This window comes from Astyanax mexicanus, chromosome 21, assembly GCF_023375975.1.
Source record: "Astyanax mexicanus isolate ESR-SI-001 chromosome 21, AstMex3_surface, whole genome shotgun sequence".
NCBI lineage: Eukaryota > Metazoa > Chordata > Actinopteri > Characiformes > Acestrorhamphidae > Astyanax > Astyanax mexicanus.
In genome coordinates, this window is record NC_064428.1 from 35,701,174 (window position 1) to 35,715,393 (window position 14,220).

A 14,220-nucleotide genomic window follows, 5' to 3' on the forward strand; every position below is an offset into this window, starting at 1 on the left:
AATTTCAAGATCTTTGAAAGTATCCTTAAGTGCAGTTGCAGAGACTAAAACGTTATAATGATGAAACTGGCACTCATCAGGACAACCCCAGGAAAGGAAGATTGAGAGTTTCCCCTGTTGCACAGGATACGTTTATTTAGTTAACTGCTAAAAGTTAACAACTCTACAGATATATTTTTTGGATCTATTTTTTGAGCAGGGTTGGTATATTTTATTATACCATTATAGCAAACAGCGCCATCTAGTGGCTAAATATGTTATTCAGAGTAATGCCTTTTAAATTTCAAGCTTTTCAAATTAGATGTGTGAAGTTTAGAATCAGTTTAAAATGATATAGAAGCAAACTTAGTTTCAGACTAGATTGATAAACATTAACAGTAAAGGAAATTACTTTCCTTAGGTTTTAAATATTTATGAGCAATCTAATTGTATTCTTACGTATATATGCATATGTAAAATATATACAGTATATATCAGCCATAAGATTAGCAGCAATGACAAGTTAAGTGAAAAATACAGATCCCTTTCCCCCCCTAGTGTGGAAGTGGAATGTACAAAGGCGAATATAATAGGCAGCGAGTGAACTGTCAGTTCTTGAATTTGAAGGTGTTTGATGACTATCCAACCCCAAGCCAACAGCATGTTTCTGGTATGCAGTGATCAGCTCCTACCAAAAGTGCTTCAAGAAAGGACAACAGGTGAACTGAGAGACAGGGTCACGGCACCAAAATCTAGGATCCACTTACCACCACCTCACAACTTATAGGACTAAAAGAGACACTAATCCCTAAACCACTAAACTAAAACCTAAAACTTTTTTCACTAATAGCTGAAATGTGTTCCTTTGAAGTAATGAAACATACCAATCCTCCTTAATTTTTTTATGAACATTTTCTAACCTTTAAAAAACACTTGTACTTTGTTAATTTTCGCCTCTGCAGCGCCCTCTCATGTTTAAGTGTGCTATAGGCGAGGATGACCCACTGCACACTTCTCAGCTCAATCATTTCTTCCTTCTGTTCCGCCCCTAAACCCATACATCACCCAGTGCCCCTCCCATTTTATTTTTTTTAGCATTTTCCACATTTTAGCTGAGGTGGAGTCAGCAAAAATCAGGGAGTTTAGTGCCCCTTTAAAATATCTGCTGTAATATAATATAAGAGTCTTGTTGCCAAAACTCACAGGACTCCCATAGAGGTCTTCCTGTGGAGTCCATGTCTCTACATGTAGACATCTTTTACATCAAACAGGTGGTGTAAATGTAATGGCTGATGTGCAATATTAAACAAGACAGCATCTAACACAACAGACTTTCAGTTAAAACCATTTTTATTGAACATTTCCTTCATAGAATATGAGCCAAAACATTAATACCCCCCAAAAAACAGAGAAAAGAAAAAGAAGAACCAACAACGTCTCTCACGACATGAACCACACGAGAAAATAAGAGTTTATTTATATACTCTACCCCCCTTCTCCCCCATCGTTAATAATTCTTTCTGAAACCTCCCCCCTCAAATACAGGAGTTACTTCATTTATATATATAGAGATTTACATAAATACACAGTTCAGCCTGATCCTGTAGCGCCGCTTCAGTGAAATGTTTTTGGTGAAAACAGTAATATAATAAACTGTATTAAACTGTATTAAAAAAACTAACAAAAAAAACAAAATATTTTCATTGAAGTTGAAGAACATTAAAGGCACACTAAAGGATATTTTTAGGGTACCTTTGAAGGTTTATGTAATGTAACAATACAGACAAAAGTCTTTAATCTTTATAGGATAAAGATGTTTGCATTGATATTTATACTGCATGAAGTAATTCATACAGTACAAGTAAGGCATGTTTATGAGGGAACCAACCAGATATGAGCAAACGTCATTAACGCTCTTTTAAAGATGAAAATATGTATATACAGCTCTGGAAAAAATAAGAGAGCTCTTAAAAATGATCAGTTTCTTTGATTTTACCAAATTGAAAACCTCTGGAATATAATCAAGAGGAAGATGCATAATCAAAAACCATCAAACCACCAAACTGAACTGCTTGAATTTTTGCACCAGGAGTAAAGCAGCATAAAGTTATCCAAAAGCAGTGTGTAAGACTGGTGGAGGAGAACATGATGCCAAGATGCATGAAAACTGTGATTAAAAACCACCAGGGTTATTCCACCAAATATTGATTTCTGAACTCTTAAAACTTTATGAATATGAACTTGTTTTCTTTGCATTATTTAAGGTCTGCATTATTTCTGTAAATAAATGCTCTAAATGACAATATTTTTTTTAGGAATTTGGGAGAAATGTTGTCTGTAGTTTATAGAATAAAACCACGTTTTACAACATTTTACTCAAACATAAACCTATAAATAGCAACATCCGAAAAAACTGATTCAGAAACTGAAGTGATCTCTTAATTTTTTCCAGAGCTGATATACATGTTTTCTTTCTCATTAAGTCTGAAACTGATGAAACTGGGCTGACCATGCTTTGGCATCAGCAGCCAGAGTCAGAGAGAGCACACTTGACCATGCTGTTTATTTCTGGGTGGGTACAGTAGGGGGTGCTCTCTCTTCTCATCAATCTTAACGTGATGCTGCTCAGCACAGCTGTTAGCTGATTTATCTGAGCAGGGGATCCTGCGCTTTCCTCTAAGTGACGCTGCATTGGTGATTAGTGGTAGCTGAAAGGAAACGGAAAAGAGGCAGAGCCTGACTTCACATGTACAGCTCTGCTAGTGATAGAGGGAGGTAATACGAACAGGAATTGGGTAAAATTACAAGTTACATACATATTATACTTAAACATCATGGAGATTACCCTAAAAATGCCCCTCTGTTAGACACCCACCTCTGCACAGTTTTCCATGGTCTATAAACTCATTGTGAAGCTCTACCTGAAGCCTGTCTTGGGTTTAAATGAAATGGTGAACCAACACGAACATCTGAAGTCTGGGGTTAGGGTTTTCTGTACAATATATCTGAGAACACGCCCCAAATAACCTAAAAACAAAATATACCATCAAATTAACAACAAACTAACAGTTACAGTTACAAACAAAACCAAAACCTTCTGAACAAGATCCTGCAGCAGCTTCAGTCCCTTCATCAGCGCTCAGTCAGCTTATTCTCTATTTATATTAAAGTCAGTAAGTCACTCCAGAGATGTTTCCAGCAGTCCCTCACATTAATAAGAAACGTACTGACCTGGTAAAGGTGTGTGATGAATCTGTTCACCTACTGATCTGAGGCTCTGAAGCTCAAAACCGTCAGAAACGTGTGTAAATCTGCCCGTGCAGCTTCACTGCATGCATGATACAAACATCAGGCAAAGTTACTGTAGCATCCTTTAACAAACCTCACACTGCATCAGGTATTTACACACACACACACACACACACACTCTCAGCTCAGCAGCACCCCCCGGTGGAGGTTTTGACGGGTGTGCTCTGGATCTTGACGTTAGATTTGTCAGCTCCCCCACCGCTGGTCCCCGACCCCATCCTCTTCTTGATCTCCGCCGCCATGGTCATGAAGGCCTGCTCCACGTTCGTGGCGTTCTTCGCGCTGGCCTCCAGGAACGGTATTCCCAGAGAGTCTGCAAACTCCTGACAAACAAACACACCTGCGTTAGAACACACATATATATTCATCTGTATAATAAAAACTACTGTTAAATAATAGTTACTTCAAAAAAGATAACACAAACACTATTATACACATCGTAAACTGCAGTAACAAGTTCTACAAGGTACCATGTTATAAGGCGCAATTTAAGTGACAATAGTAAAGAACAAGGGTGTGACCATGTTTCCTTTCTAAATCAGCAGAAAACTGTTTGTTTAGTTGAGCAAAGTGCTTCTGTTTATTTACAGTAAGATTAGATTTCCAGTATTTTAGTGTAGTTAGCAGAAGAGCTAATAAATGCCACTTGACAGAGCTGAGAAACCCTAAGTGTTCTGTTAAGCCAGTGCGCTATCAGCTAGCAGTTCAATCCTCCTAGCTTGTTTTAACATGGAAAATACGCAGGTTACAGATTTACTCAGATTTACTTGCCACTGAGAGGTGAAAGAGCTAATGCTGCGGTTATCAGCTAATGCTAATGCTGCTGCACCCAGCCTTAGTACTGGAGAAACTTCACTGAAACTCCTGAGTAGCTAATACCTGACTGGTACAATTCATACATAAGGCGCTCCGCATTAAAATGCACACTTACGATTTTTGGGAAAATTAAAGGATTTTAGGTGTGCCTTATAGTGAGAAAAATAAATATATATCTTATTATAACTTTTTTTATTAAATTATTCTTTAGTTCATTAGTTCATTATATATACAGCTCTGAAAAAAATAAGAGTTCACTTAAAATAATGAGTTTCTTTGATTTTACCAAACTGAAAACCTCTGGAATATAATCAAGAGGAAGATGGATGATCACAAGCCATCAAACCAAACTGAACTGCTTGAATTTTTGCACCAGGAGTAAAGCAGCATAACGTTATCCAAAAGCAGCAGTGTGTAAGACTGGTGGAGGAGAACTTTATGCCAAGATGCATGAAAAAAAACTGTGATTAAAAACCAGGGATATTCCAACAAATATTGATTTCTGATCTCTTAAAACTTCATGTTTTTTGCATTATTTGAGGTCATTTCTCATTTTCTGTAAATAAATGCTCTAAATGACTAAAATATTTTTATTTGGAATTTGGGAGAAATGTTGTCTGTAGTTTATAGAATAAAACAACAATGTTCATTTTACTCAAACATAAACCTATAAATAGCAAAATCAGAGAAACTGATTCAGAAACTGAAGTACTCTCTTAATTTTTTTCCAGAGCTGTATATTTATAAAGTGAAGGCGGTAGGGAATTTCTAACCTTTGCTGTTGTGTAGTCCACCACTTTCTTGGTGGTCAGGTCACACTTGTTCCCCACCATGAGCTTGTTGACGCTCTCGCTGGCGTAGCGATCGATCTCCTGCAGCCACTGCTTCACGTTGTTAAAGGACTCCTGGAGAAAGAAGCACAGTAGAAACGACTACTTAATGATTCAGACCAGATTTTTTTTTTTTACACTGTTGACAGATAAACAGAAAGATAGGTCACTTCATCACTGTATAATAAAATAAAAATATAATATGAAATACAAAAAGCTGGTATGTGTAATGTGTTATTGTGCAAAGTGCAGGTAAGGTAAGGTAAGTGTCAGTACAGCAGGTAAAGCTGTGGGCAGTGGATGGATATTTAAGCCTGTGGCCTCGTGCCTACAACACTACAACGCAGCACAGCAGTGCCAATATTACACAATATAGCACAAACTTCGAGTGTATTATTGTGATTATACCACAGTTTCATTATCACTGTTTATTGAAAGATTTTAAAGAGATAAAGAGGACGAGAAAATATGTTTTTTTCTGTTTGGTTATAAACACTCTGACAGTTAAAATAGTTCCATTGCTGCTCTGTTTGTAGCTGCATTTGTGTTATTTGGTTTGTAAGCGCTGCATCGTTGCTAGGTTACCTGTATGTGGGCGGAGAAATACATGGAGAGCTTCAGTTAGTATATAACGGTATAAAAATGGATAAAGTACCAGTCTCTGAAGTGATTTAGTACGTTATAACATTCCAGCAGAGGGTCTTCTGTACTATTCTTTGCTTAAACAGAGCTAAGTTAGTCTATAACTAAACCTGTTCTCTGCAGTAAACTGGTCTATAGCGCTCCCTTGTGGCCGTCTTGGGCAAATCCTATGCATGAACATATCAACAATGGGCATCAGTCAGTTAGACACACAATTACTTTCTAAGACCGGCTTGGAAATGATCCTCCTTCTGAACTGTAACAAAGCGTATTGTTGCCTATTAACTTGGTAATAAAGTCATGGTTTGGGAATTGCAGTGTCCAGCAGACTGATATCGTTTCTGATGAGCATCCAGCAGAGTTTTCACTCTTCACAGTGATGGCATTGAGGGAACACCTGTTCCTGAGGAACACCTGTTCCTTCTCTTCATTAGAAATTGATAGGATTGAAAGTAGATTCCCGGAGGATGCAGGAACAGGCCCTCCGAGCAAAGCTGTAGCCGTTAGCAACACAACGACAAAGCGGTGGAGGTAGAGAGCATGGTAACGGATCTCTTGGCTCACCTGGTCTGTGACATCATAGACCACGATGATGCCGTGGGCTCCTCTGTAGTAGCTGGAGGTGATGGTGCGAAATCTCTCCTGACCCGCAGTGTCCCACTGAGAAAACACACACACACAACCAATCAAACAACAGACAGAGCTGAGCTTATATTACCTTACCAAAATTATCATGTTGGTTGGTGTGGTGCAGTGGATAACACCACTCCCTGCCAGTGAGCTTCTACATCATGTGAGAGACTGGGGTTCAATTCCTGGTCTTGGCTTCACCAATAAGAGACTTTGGGCAAGACTCCTAACTAGGGATGCAACGATACCACTTTTTCCTTACTGACACTGATACCGATATCTGCCGATACCGATTACCGATACCGATAACAATCCTGAATAAGATATAATAACCTGATTGGCTGCTTCGCAGTTTTCACCTTTTTTTGAAAGATCTGTTAAGATAATTAGTATCGAAATGGTATCGGCCGATACCCATTGCCGATACCGATACTGTGTGTAAGTATACTCCAGTAAGTCTAGACAATGAGGCTACAGAATTACTATGATAGTAATATAATAGAGTGCAATCATATGTAATAACTAATAAATATGGTTTATTTTAAGATTAAATACATAGACAAACATATTGGGTCACTGTTTTTTCTGGACTTGTACTTCTGCTGTTAATATACGTGTATCATATCCGTACAGAACTTTAAACCTGAGCTATGAAACCTAAAACTGCAGGTTATGTTAGCCGTGATGCTAACAGTCAGGTTTAGCAGATTTTAGGGCTGTGATGCAAACAGGCATAGCAGGATTAGAGTAGGTTATCTGCAATGATAACAGCTGGGCTTGGCAGGGATGGAATGAGTTAGCTGTGATGCTAACAGCCAGGCACAGACTGGTTCAGGGCTGTGATGCTAACAAAAAAGCAGACAGCCTTGGCAGACTGGGAGCAGCTTAATCACAAAGCTAACAGCCACTGTAGATAGTTTTTTTTTTAAATATGACTGAAGCTAATAGCCGAGCTTAGTTGGGTTTACAGCAGTGATGCTAGTTTAAGCCCATGAGCAGGTAAGCTGCAATACTAACAGCTGGGCTTGGTAGAGGTGGAGCGCTGTCTGTCTGTCTCTCTCTCTCTCTATTTCCACTAGGTAATACACTGAGGGTAACCCTCATTTTCAATGCAGATGAGCATTTACAAAATTAAAGGGACAGAAAAATAAATTTAAATAATAAAATCAAGCAAACAATATAAGATTTATTTAAGAAGAAATTGAATAATTCAGAATAAAAGGGACATGCAGGATCAAATGTAAAGCAAATACAACAAAGAGATAAATAATTAGAATAATAAAATATAAACAATAAAAGAAATAAAAGACTAAAATAACATCACAATTATAAAAAAGTAAATGATGGAACTAAAACAAATAGAAATAATAAGTTAAAAAAGTAGAAAAAATAAAAGGACGAAATAAAATAAATAAATAATAATGGATAAATAAATTAAAAAATGAATACAATAAAAGGGTTAAAAGGTAAAACATAAAATGTAATAAATAAAAACACAATAAATAAAAAGATATAACAGCTGGCCTTTGCAGGTTTGGAGCAGATTGGCTGCGATGCTAAATGTTTTTCTGAGCTGGATTACTCTCTGATAGTTAATGACAGGTCATTAGCACCAAGCTAGTTAGATAGGGCAAGTCTTGAAGTCACAAAAGGAACTCTTTTACCGTTTAATGGCATCACCATGCATCAGTGGGCGGGGCTACATAATACATGTGGTGAAAAAATGATTTGATTCCAGTTTACTTACGATCTGTAGTTTGATGGTCTTTCCGTCCAGCTCTATCGTTCTGATTTTGAAGTCGACGCCGATCGTGCTGATGTAGCTTTCAGTGTATGTGTCATCCTGAGCAAAGACAGAAGAGAAACAGAGATAAACAGAGATAAAAAGAGATAAGAGAGAGAGAGTAGAAGAGAGAGAGAGCAGGAAGAGGACGTGTAAATCTGCGTAAATCTGCACTGGGTGCAAGACAATAACAGTTCATGAACCTGAACATCAACTCAGCAAGACTACAATCGTACATCTCTATAACAACAGCCTACAGTCTATACAGTCGCTCACCGCAAAACGCAGAAGAAGACAGGACTTCCCGACCCCAGAGTCTCCAATCAGCAGCAGTTTAAACAGGTAATCACTAAAAAAAAAAAAAAACAAGAACAAGAACAAGAACTACAGTCAGACAGACAGAACAGTGTATATAACTAACTACAATCAGACAGACAGAATAGTGTATATAACTAACTACAATCAGACAGACATAACAGCGTATATAACTAACTACAGTCAGACAGACAGAACAGTGTATATAACTCACTACAGTCAGACAGAAAGACAGAACAGTGTATATAACTAACTACAGTCAGACAGAACAGTGTATATAACTAACTACAGTCAGACAGAACAGTGTATATAAGTAACTACAGTCAGACAGACAGAACAGTGTATATAACTAACTACAGCCAGACAGAGAGGACAGTGTATATAACTAACTACAGTCAGACAGAACAATGTATATAATTAACTACAGTCAGACAGACAGAACAGTGTATATAAGTAACTACAGTCAGACAGACAGAACAGTGTATATAACTAACTACAGTCAGACAGAACAATGTATATAACTAACTACAGTCAGACAGAAGAGTGTATATAACTAACTACAGCCAGACAGAGAGGACAGTGTATATAACTAACTACAGTCAGACAGAACAATGTATATAATTAACTACAGTCAGACAGACAGAACAGTGTATATAAGTAACTACAGTCAGACAGACAGAACAGTGTATATAACTAACTACAGTCAGACAGAACAATGTATATAATTAACTACAGTCAGACAGACAGAACAGTGTATATAACTAACTAAAGTCAGACAGACAGAACAGTGTATATAACTAACTACAGTCAGACAGACAGAACAGTGCATATAACTACAGTCAGACAGACAGAACAGTGTATATAAGTAACTACAGTCAGACAGACAGAACAGTGTATATAACTAACTACAGTCAGACAGAAGAGTGTATATAACTAACTACAGTCAGACAGACAGAACAGTGTATATAAGTAACTACAGTCAGACAGACAGAACAGTGTATATAACTAACTACAGTCAGACAGAAGAGTGTATATAACTAACTACAATCAGACAGACAGAACAGGGTATATAACTAACTACAGTCAGACAGACAGAACAGGGTTTATTAACTACAGTCAAACTGACAGAACAGGATATATAACTAACTATAGTCAGACAGACAGAACAGTGTATATAAGTAACTACAGTCAGACAGACAGAACAGTGTATATAACTAACTACAGTCAGACAGACAGAACAGTGTATATAAGTAACTACAGTCAGACAGACAGAACAGTGTATATAACTAACTACAGTCAGACAGAAGAGTGTATATAACTAACTACAGTCAGACAGACAGAACAGTGTATATAAGTAACTACAGTCAGACAGACAGAACAGTGTATATAACTAACTACAGTCAGACAGAAGAGTGTATATAACTAACTACAATCAGACAGACAGAACAGGGTATATAACTAACTACAGTCAGACAGACAGAACAGGGTTTATTAACTACAGTCAAACTGACAGAACAGGATATATAACTAACTACAGTCAGACAGACAGAACAGGGTATATAACTACAGTCAGACAGACATAAGAGTGCATATAACCAACTACAGTCAGACAGACAGAACAGTGAATATAACCAACTACAGTCAGACAGACAGAACAGTGAATATAACCAACTACAGTCAGACAGACAGAATAGTGAATATAACCAACTACAGTCAGACAGAACGGGGTATATATAACCAACTACAGTCAGACAGAACAGGGTATATATAACTAACTACAGTCAGACAGAACAGGGTATATATAACTAACTACAGTCAGACAGACAGAACAGTGTATATAACCGCAATGTATAATCAGCGGTTGTCCGCGGGGAGGGTAGCCGGGTATTTACTCACTATTCTGGGTTCATGGTTGAACAGAGCCCCGGTCCGCGGTTTCCTCCCCGCAGAGCTCAATAACACCGTTATTAACCCGGTAATTTACTCTACTCTGATCTATAAGCGCTTATTAATGATTATTATTACTGTTAATAAGGGTATTAATGTTTATATAAGGGTCTATAAACTAAAAACCCGTAACAGCTCGAGCTCCACTCAGCTAGTGCCAATATCCCACCGAATACTGTTTCACAGCAACAACCGCCCCTACACCGCAACCCGTCAAAATAAGAGTCCTTTAACAAAGGGCTTTTAAGTTCATTTAAAATAAATTAATAAATATATAAAAATGTATTTATTATTATTATTATTATTATTATTATTATTATTATTATTATTATTATTATTATTATTATTATTAAAACTGATAATTGCAAAATAAAATAATACAAATTAAAACATTTAATAAAAAAGCGCGAGGCTTTATTTAGTTAAGTATATGTAATTTAATATTAATTAATAGATTTTTGCTTCAATTAAATAATTTTTTAATCGTTTAAATGCCATTTTTATTAAAAGTGATTATTATTATCTATTGAAATTAAGTAAACTTGTGTATGTTATTGAATTGTTTGTTCTAACAAATGTAGAAGTCTTCATATATCTATTTATTTGAATTGCATTGTAATTAGTTTATTAATGTTTTATTTTGATTTTATTATAAATTTCTGTTTTCTATTTTATAACATTGCATTACGACACATTATAATATTTGTAATATATTTATATGTATTTAAGACGTTTTTTAATGGTACATTACACATTATATCCCTTTCAGACCTGAGTTATGCTCCAGTTATGGAAAAATATAAGAATGTTGTTTTCTGTCTGTAATGCAAACAAAATAAGACACTGCTATTCTAATATAAAATTTATATTAAAGTAAATCCAGTTAACTTATTTTCTATTCCTAAACATGATTAAAAGTGATCTTACTTTGTCTCATTTGCCTCATTTATGACTGAGTTGCTGATTTTTTTCCAGTGCAGTGGGCGGGGCTAAGCGACTGTTTCATTGGCTGGTTTATGATCTTTTCTGATAGAAAACAGGTGTCAATTACTGTTCTGTGCAATAAAACACTTAAAAAAAGAGTAAATGACGCAGGTCTGAAAGGGACATTTTTTTATTTTTAAACTCTGCTGTATTCAAACAAATAAATAATCTCACAGATTAAAAAAAACTCTAATAATCACTAATATGCCCAAAATTACAGAGAATAATCAATAATAACCTCACAAATACAAGTGATCCCAACAGATACAGAATATATTCAGTAAAAAAAAAAACGTTATACTTTTATCTGCTTAGAGAGGTGATAATGCATGTGATAAAGTGCTTTAGTCACCTGCATGTCCTCTCCATTAGGGGGCACCAATGTACAACTGTTAAACTATATATTACCCATCTAACTGCGTGTGTGAGGGAGATTTCCACAATACTAGAGAAATAAACACTGACTTTAACACATCACAGTTAAACACTATATACTGTCTTTACATTTCATTAATTATTGCAGAAATAAAACTAGTTCTTAACATTAAAATGAACTGGGAAAGTCTTATATAATAATCTAACATGGTAAACTTATTAGAAATTTAAGTTAACTTCTGGTTTTAGAATAACCTGCTGTGTGTTTAGATCTTTATTTTTTTAATTCTCTTTAATTGGGGTACAAAAAGTGTATACACACAGATATACTTATATATACAGCTCTGGAAAAAAAAAAAGCGACCACGTCAGTTTCTGAAATTTTCTGAGTTTTTCTGATTTTGCTATTTATAGGTTTATGTTTGAGTAAAATGAACATTGTTGTTTTATTCTATAAACTACAGACAACATTTCTCACAAATTCCAAATAAGAATATTTTAGTCATTTAGAGCATTTATTTGCAGAAAATGAGAAAACAGTCAAAAGATGCAGAGCTTTCAGATCTCAAATAATGCAAAGAAAACAAGTTCATATTCATTTACAAACAACAACAATACAAAAGTTTTATTTAAGGGAGTAGAATTGGTAGAATAAACATGATTTTTAAAGACAGTTTTATGCATCTTGGCATCATGTTCTCCTCCACCAGTCTTACACACTGCTTTTGGATAACTTTATGCTGCTTTACTCCTGGTGGAAAAATTCAGGCAGTTCAGTTTGGTGGTTTGATGGCTTGTGATCATCCGTCTTCCTCTTGATTATATTCCAGAGGGTTTTAATGGGGTTCAGGGCTGGAAATTGTGGTCCTTCTTCCACAGCATCCCCAGATCATCACTGATCTCTGTGAGACTGAGACTCTGCAGGTCTCCATCTAAACATTTGATGGCCGGGTTTTGAGCAAAGGTGAAAATAAAACTCATCAGAGAAGATGTCATTACTCCAGTCCTCTATAGTCAAATTCTTATGATCTTTTGCAATCTTCAGCCTGGCTCTTCTTTGCTTCTCATTGAAGAAGATCCTTTTTTAGCTTGATTCCTGCCTCTAAGAGATTGTTTTAAACTGTTATTTCCATGCACTTTATCACCCCAGCTGCCATTTGCCATACTTTTTATAGGTCACTTGATGTCATCCTGCGGTTGCTGACTGATATTCAAATAAGTTAACGGTCAGTATCCAGTATCCAAACTCCATTGAAAAACCTCTAAATGTAATTATGTAAGATGTAAGTTGGTCACAAGCAATCAAACTGAACTGCATGAATTTTTGGCCAGGTGCAGAATAAGTCCACCCAAAAGCAGTGTGTAAGACTGGTGGAGGAGAACATGATGCCAAGATGAATGGAAGTTGTGATTAAAAACCAGGATTATTCCAACTTGTTTTCTTTGCATTATTTGAGGTCTGAAAGCTCTGAATTTCAGCCATTTCTCATTTTCTGTAAATAAATGCTCTAAATGACAATATTTTTATTTGGAATTTGGGAGAAATGTTGTCTGTAGTTTATAGAATAAAACAACAATGTTCATTTTACTTAACCCTTGTGTGTTGTTCGGGTCTGTGGGACCTGTTTTCATTTTTCATCAAATTATACAAAAAAAATATTTTTTCTAACTCAAACTCATTGGCATTGGCTCATTTTTTGTGGAAAAACATATATCAAAACACATTTTTGATAAACACACACTGTACCCCCCCCCCCCACACACATTTATATTACATACAGTATGTTTGGCCAAGGGCTAATAAACATTGCTTCATTTGTAAATTTGAAACTAAACAAATTTTCTACTCATATCTTGAGTTTAATTCATTTTCTTTTACATTTTATTAAAAACTAATAAAAAAAGAGTAGCACTTTTTAAAAGAAATGTAACATAAGAAAGGTAAAGGGTAAATATTAACCATGTAAGCTGTTTATATTGCTTGCAATTTAGGTGAAGCGAGCATGTGTAAAGCATTTTTATGTAAAATCCTTAATTTTGCTGAATTAAATACAAATAACAAAGTAAACGAGTAACAAAAATATGAACACCACACAAGGGTTAAACATATACCTATAAATAACAAAATCAGAAAAACTGGTCATTTTGAAGTGGTCTCTTAATTCTTCCCAGAGCTGTGTATATATATATATATATATATATATATATATATATATATATATATATATATATATGTAAATATATACATATTATACATATATATCCCTGACAGCATGCTGGTGCTCATGTGGGTCTCACATGGGTGGAATGTGGGCTTAGTGAGTTCCAGAGTGGGGCCTGTATGGTTTAACCCAACTGGGGCCCTGAATATTTTGTCCACAGGAGGATCAGAAGGAGTTAAACTTGCTTAATCTTGTTTATTTCACTTCCAAGTTCTTTTTTTCTGTTGTAACTAAACAAGAGGTCCTATGATACATCATACAGAAAACGTAGGAAGGAATTCCTGGCCAGATTAAAGTTATTATCTAAATCACTGTGCGTTACTATTTTGACATTTTTCTTAGTAAAAAGATATTGTAGCTTCCGGCTGGTCCAATGTTATGTTAAGAC

The 14,220-nt window shown here is 35.7% G+C and overlaps 1 protein-coding gene across 1 annotated transcript; it reads right to left on the minus strand.

Moving 5' to 3' along the window:
- Positions 1–1,311: 1,311 nt before the first annotated feature.
- Positions 1,312–10,449, minus strand: rab1aa (RAB1A, member RAS oncogene family a). Its single transcript, XM_015604877.3, has 6 exons — positions 10,201–10,449; positions 8,266–8,338; positions 7,954–8,049; positions 6,141–6,236; positions 4,878–5,009; positions 1,312–3,611 (listed from the first exon to the last, which is right to left on the minus strand). The coding sequence occupies exons 1-6, from the start codon at positions 10,212–10,214 to the stop codon at positions 3,414–3,416; spliced, it is 609 nt and encodes a 202-aa protein (XP_015460363.2). The 5' UTR covers positions 10,215–10,449; the 3' UTR covers positions 1,312–3,413.
- Positions 10,450–14,220: the final 3,771 nt, after the last annotated feature.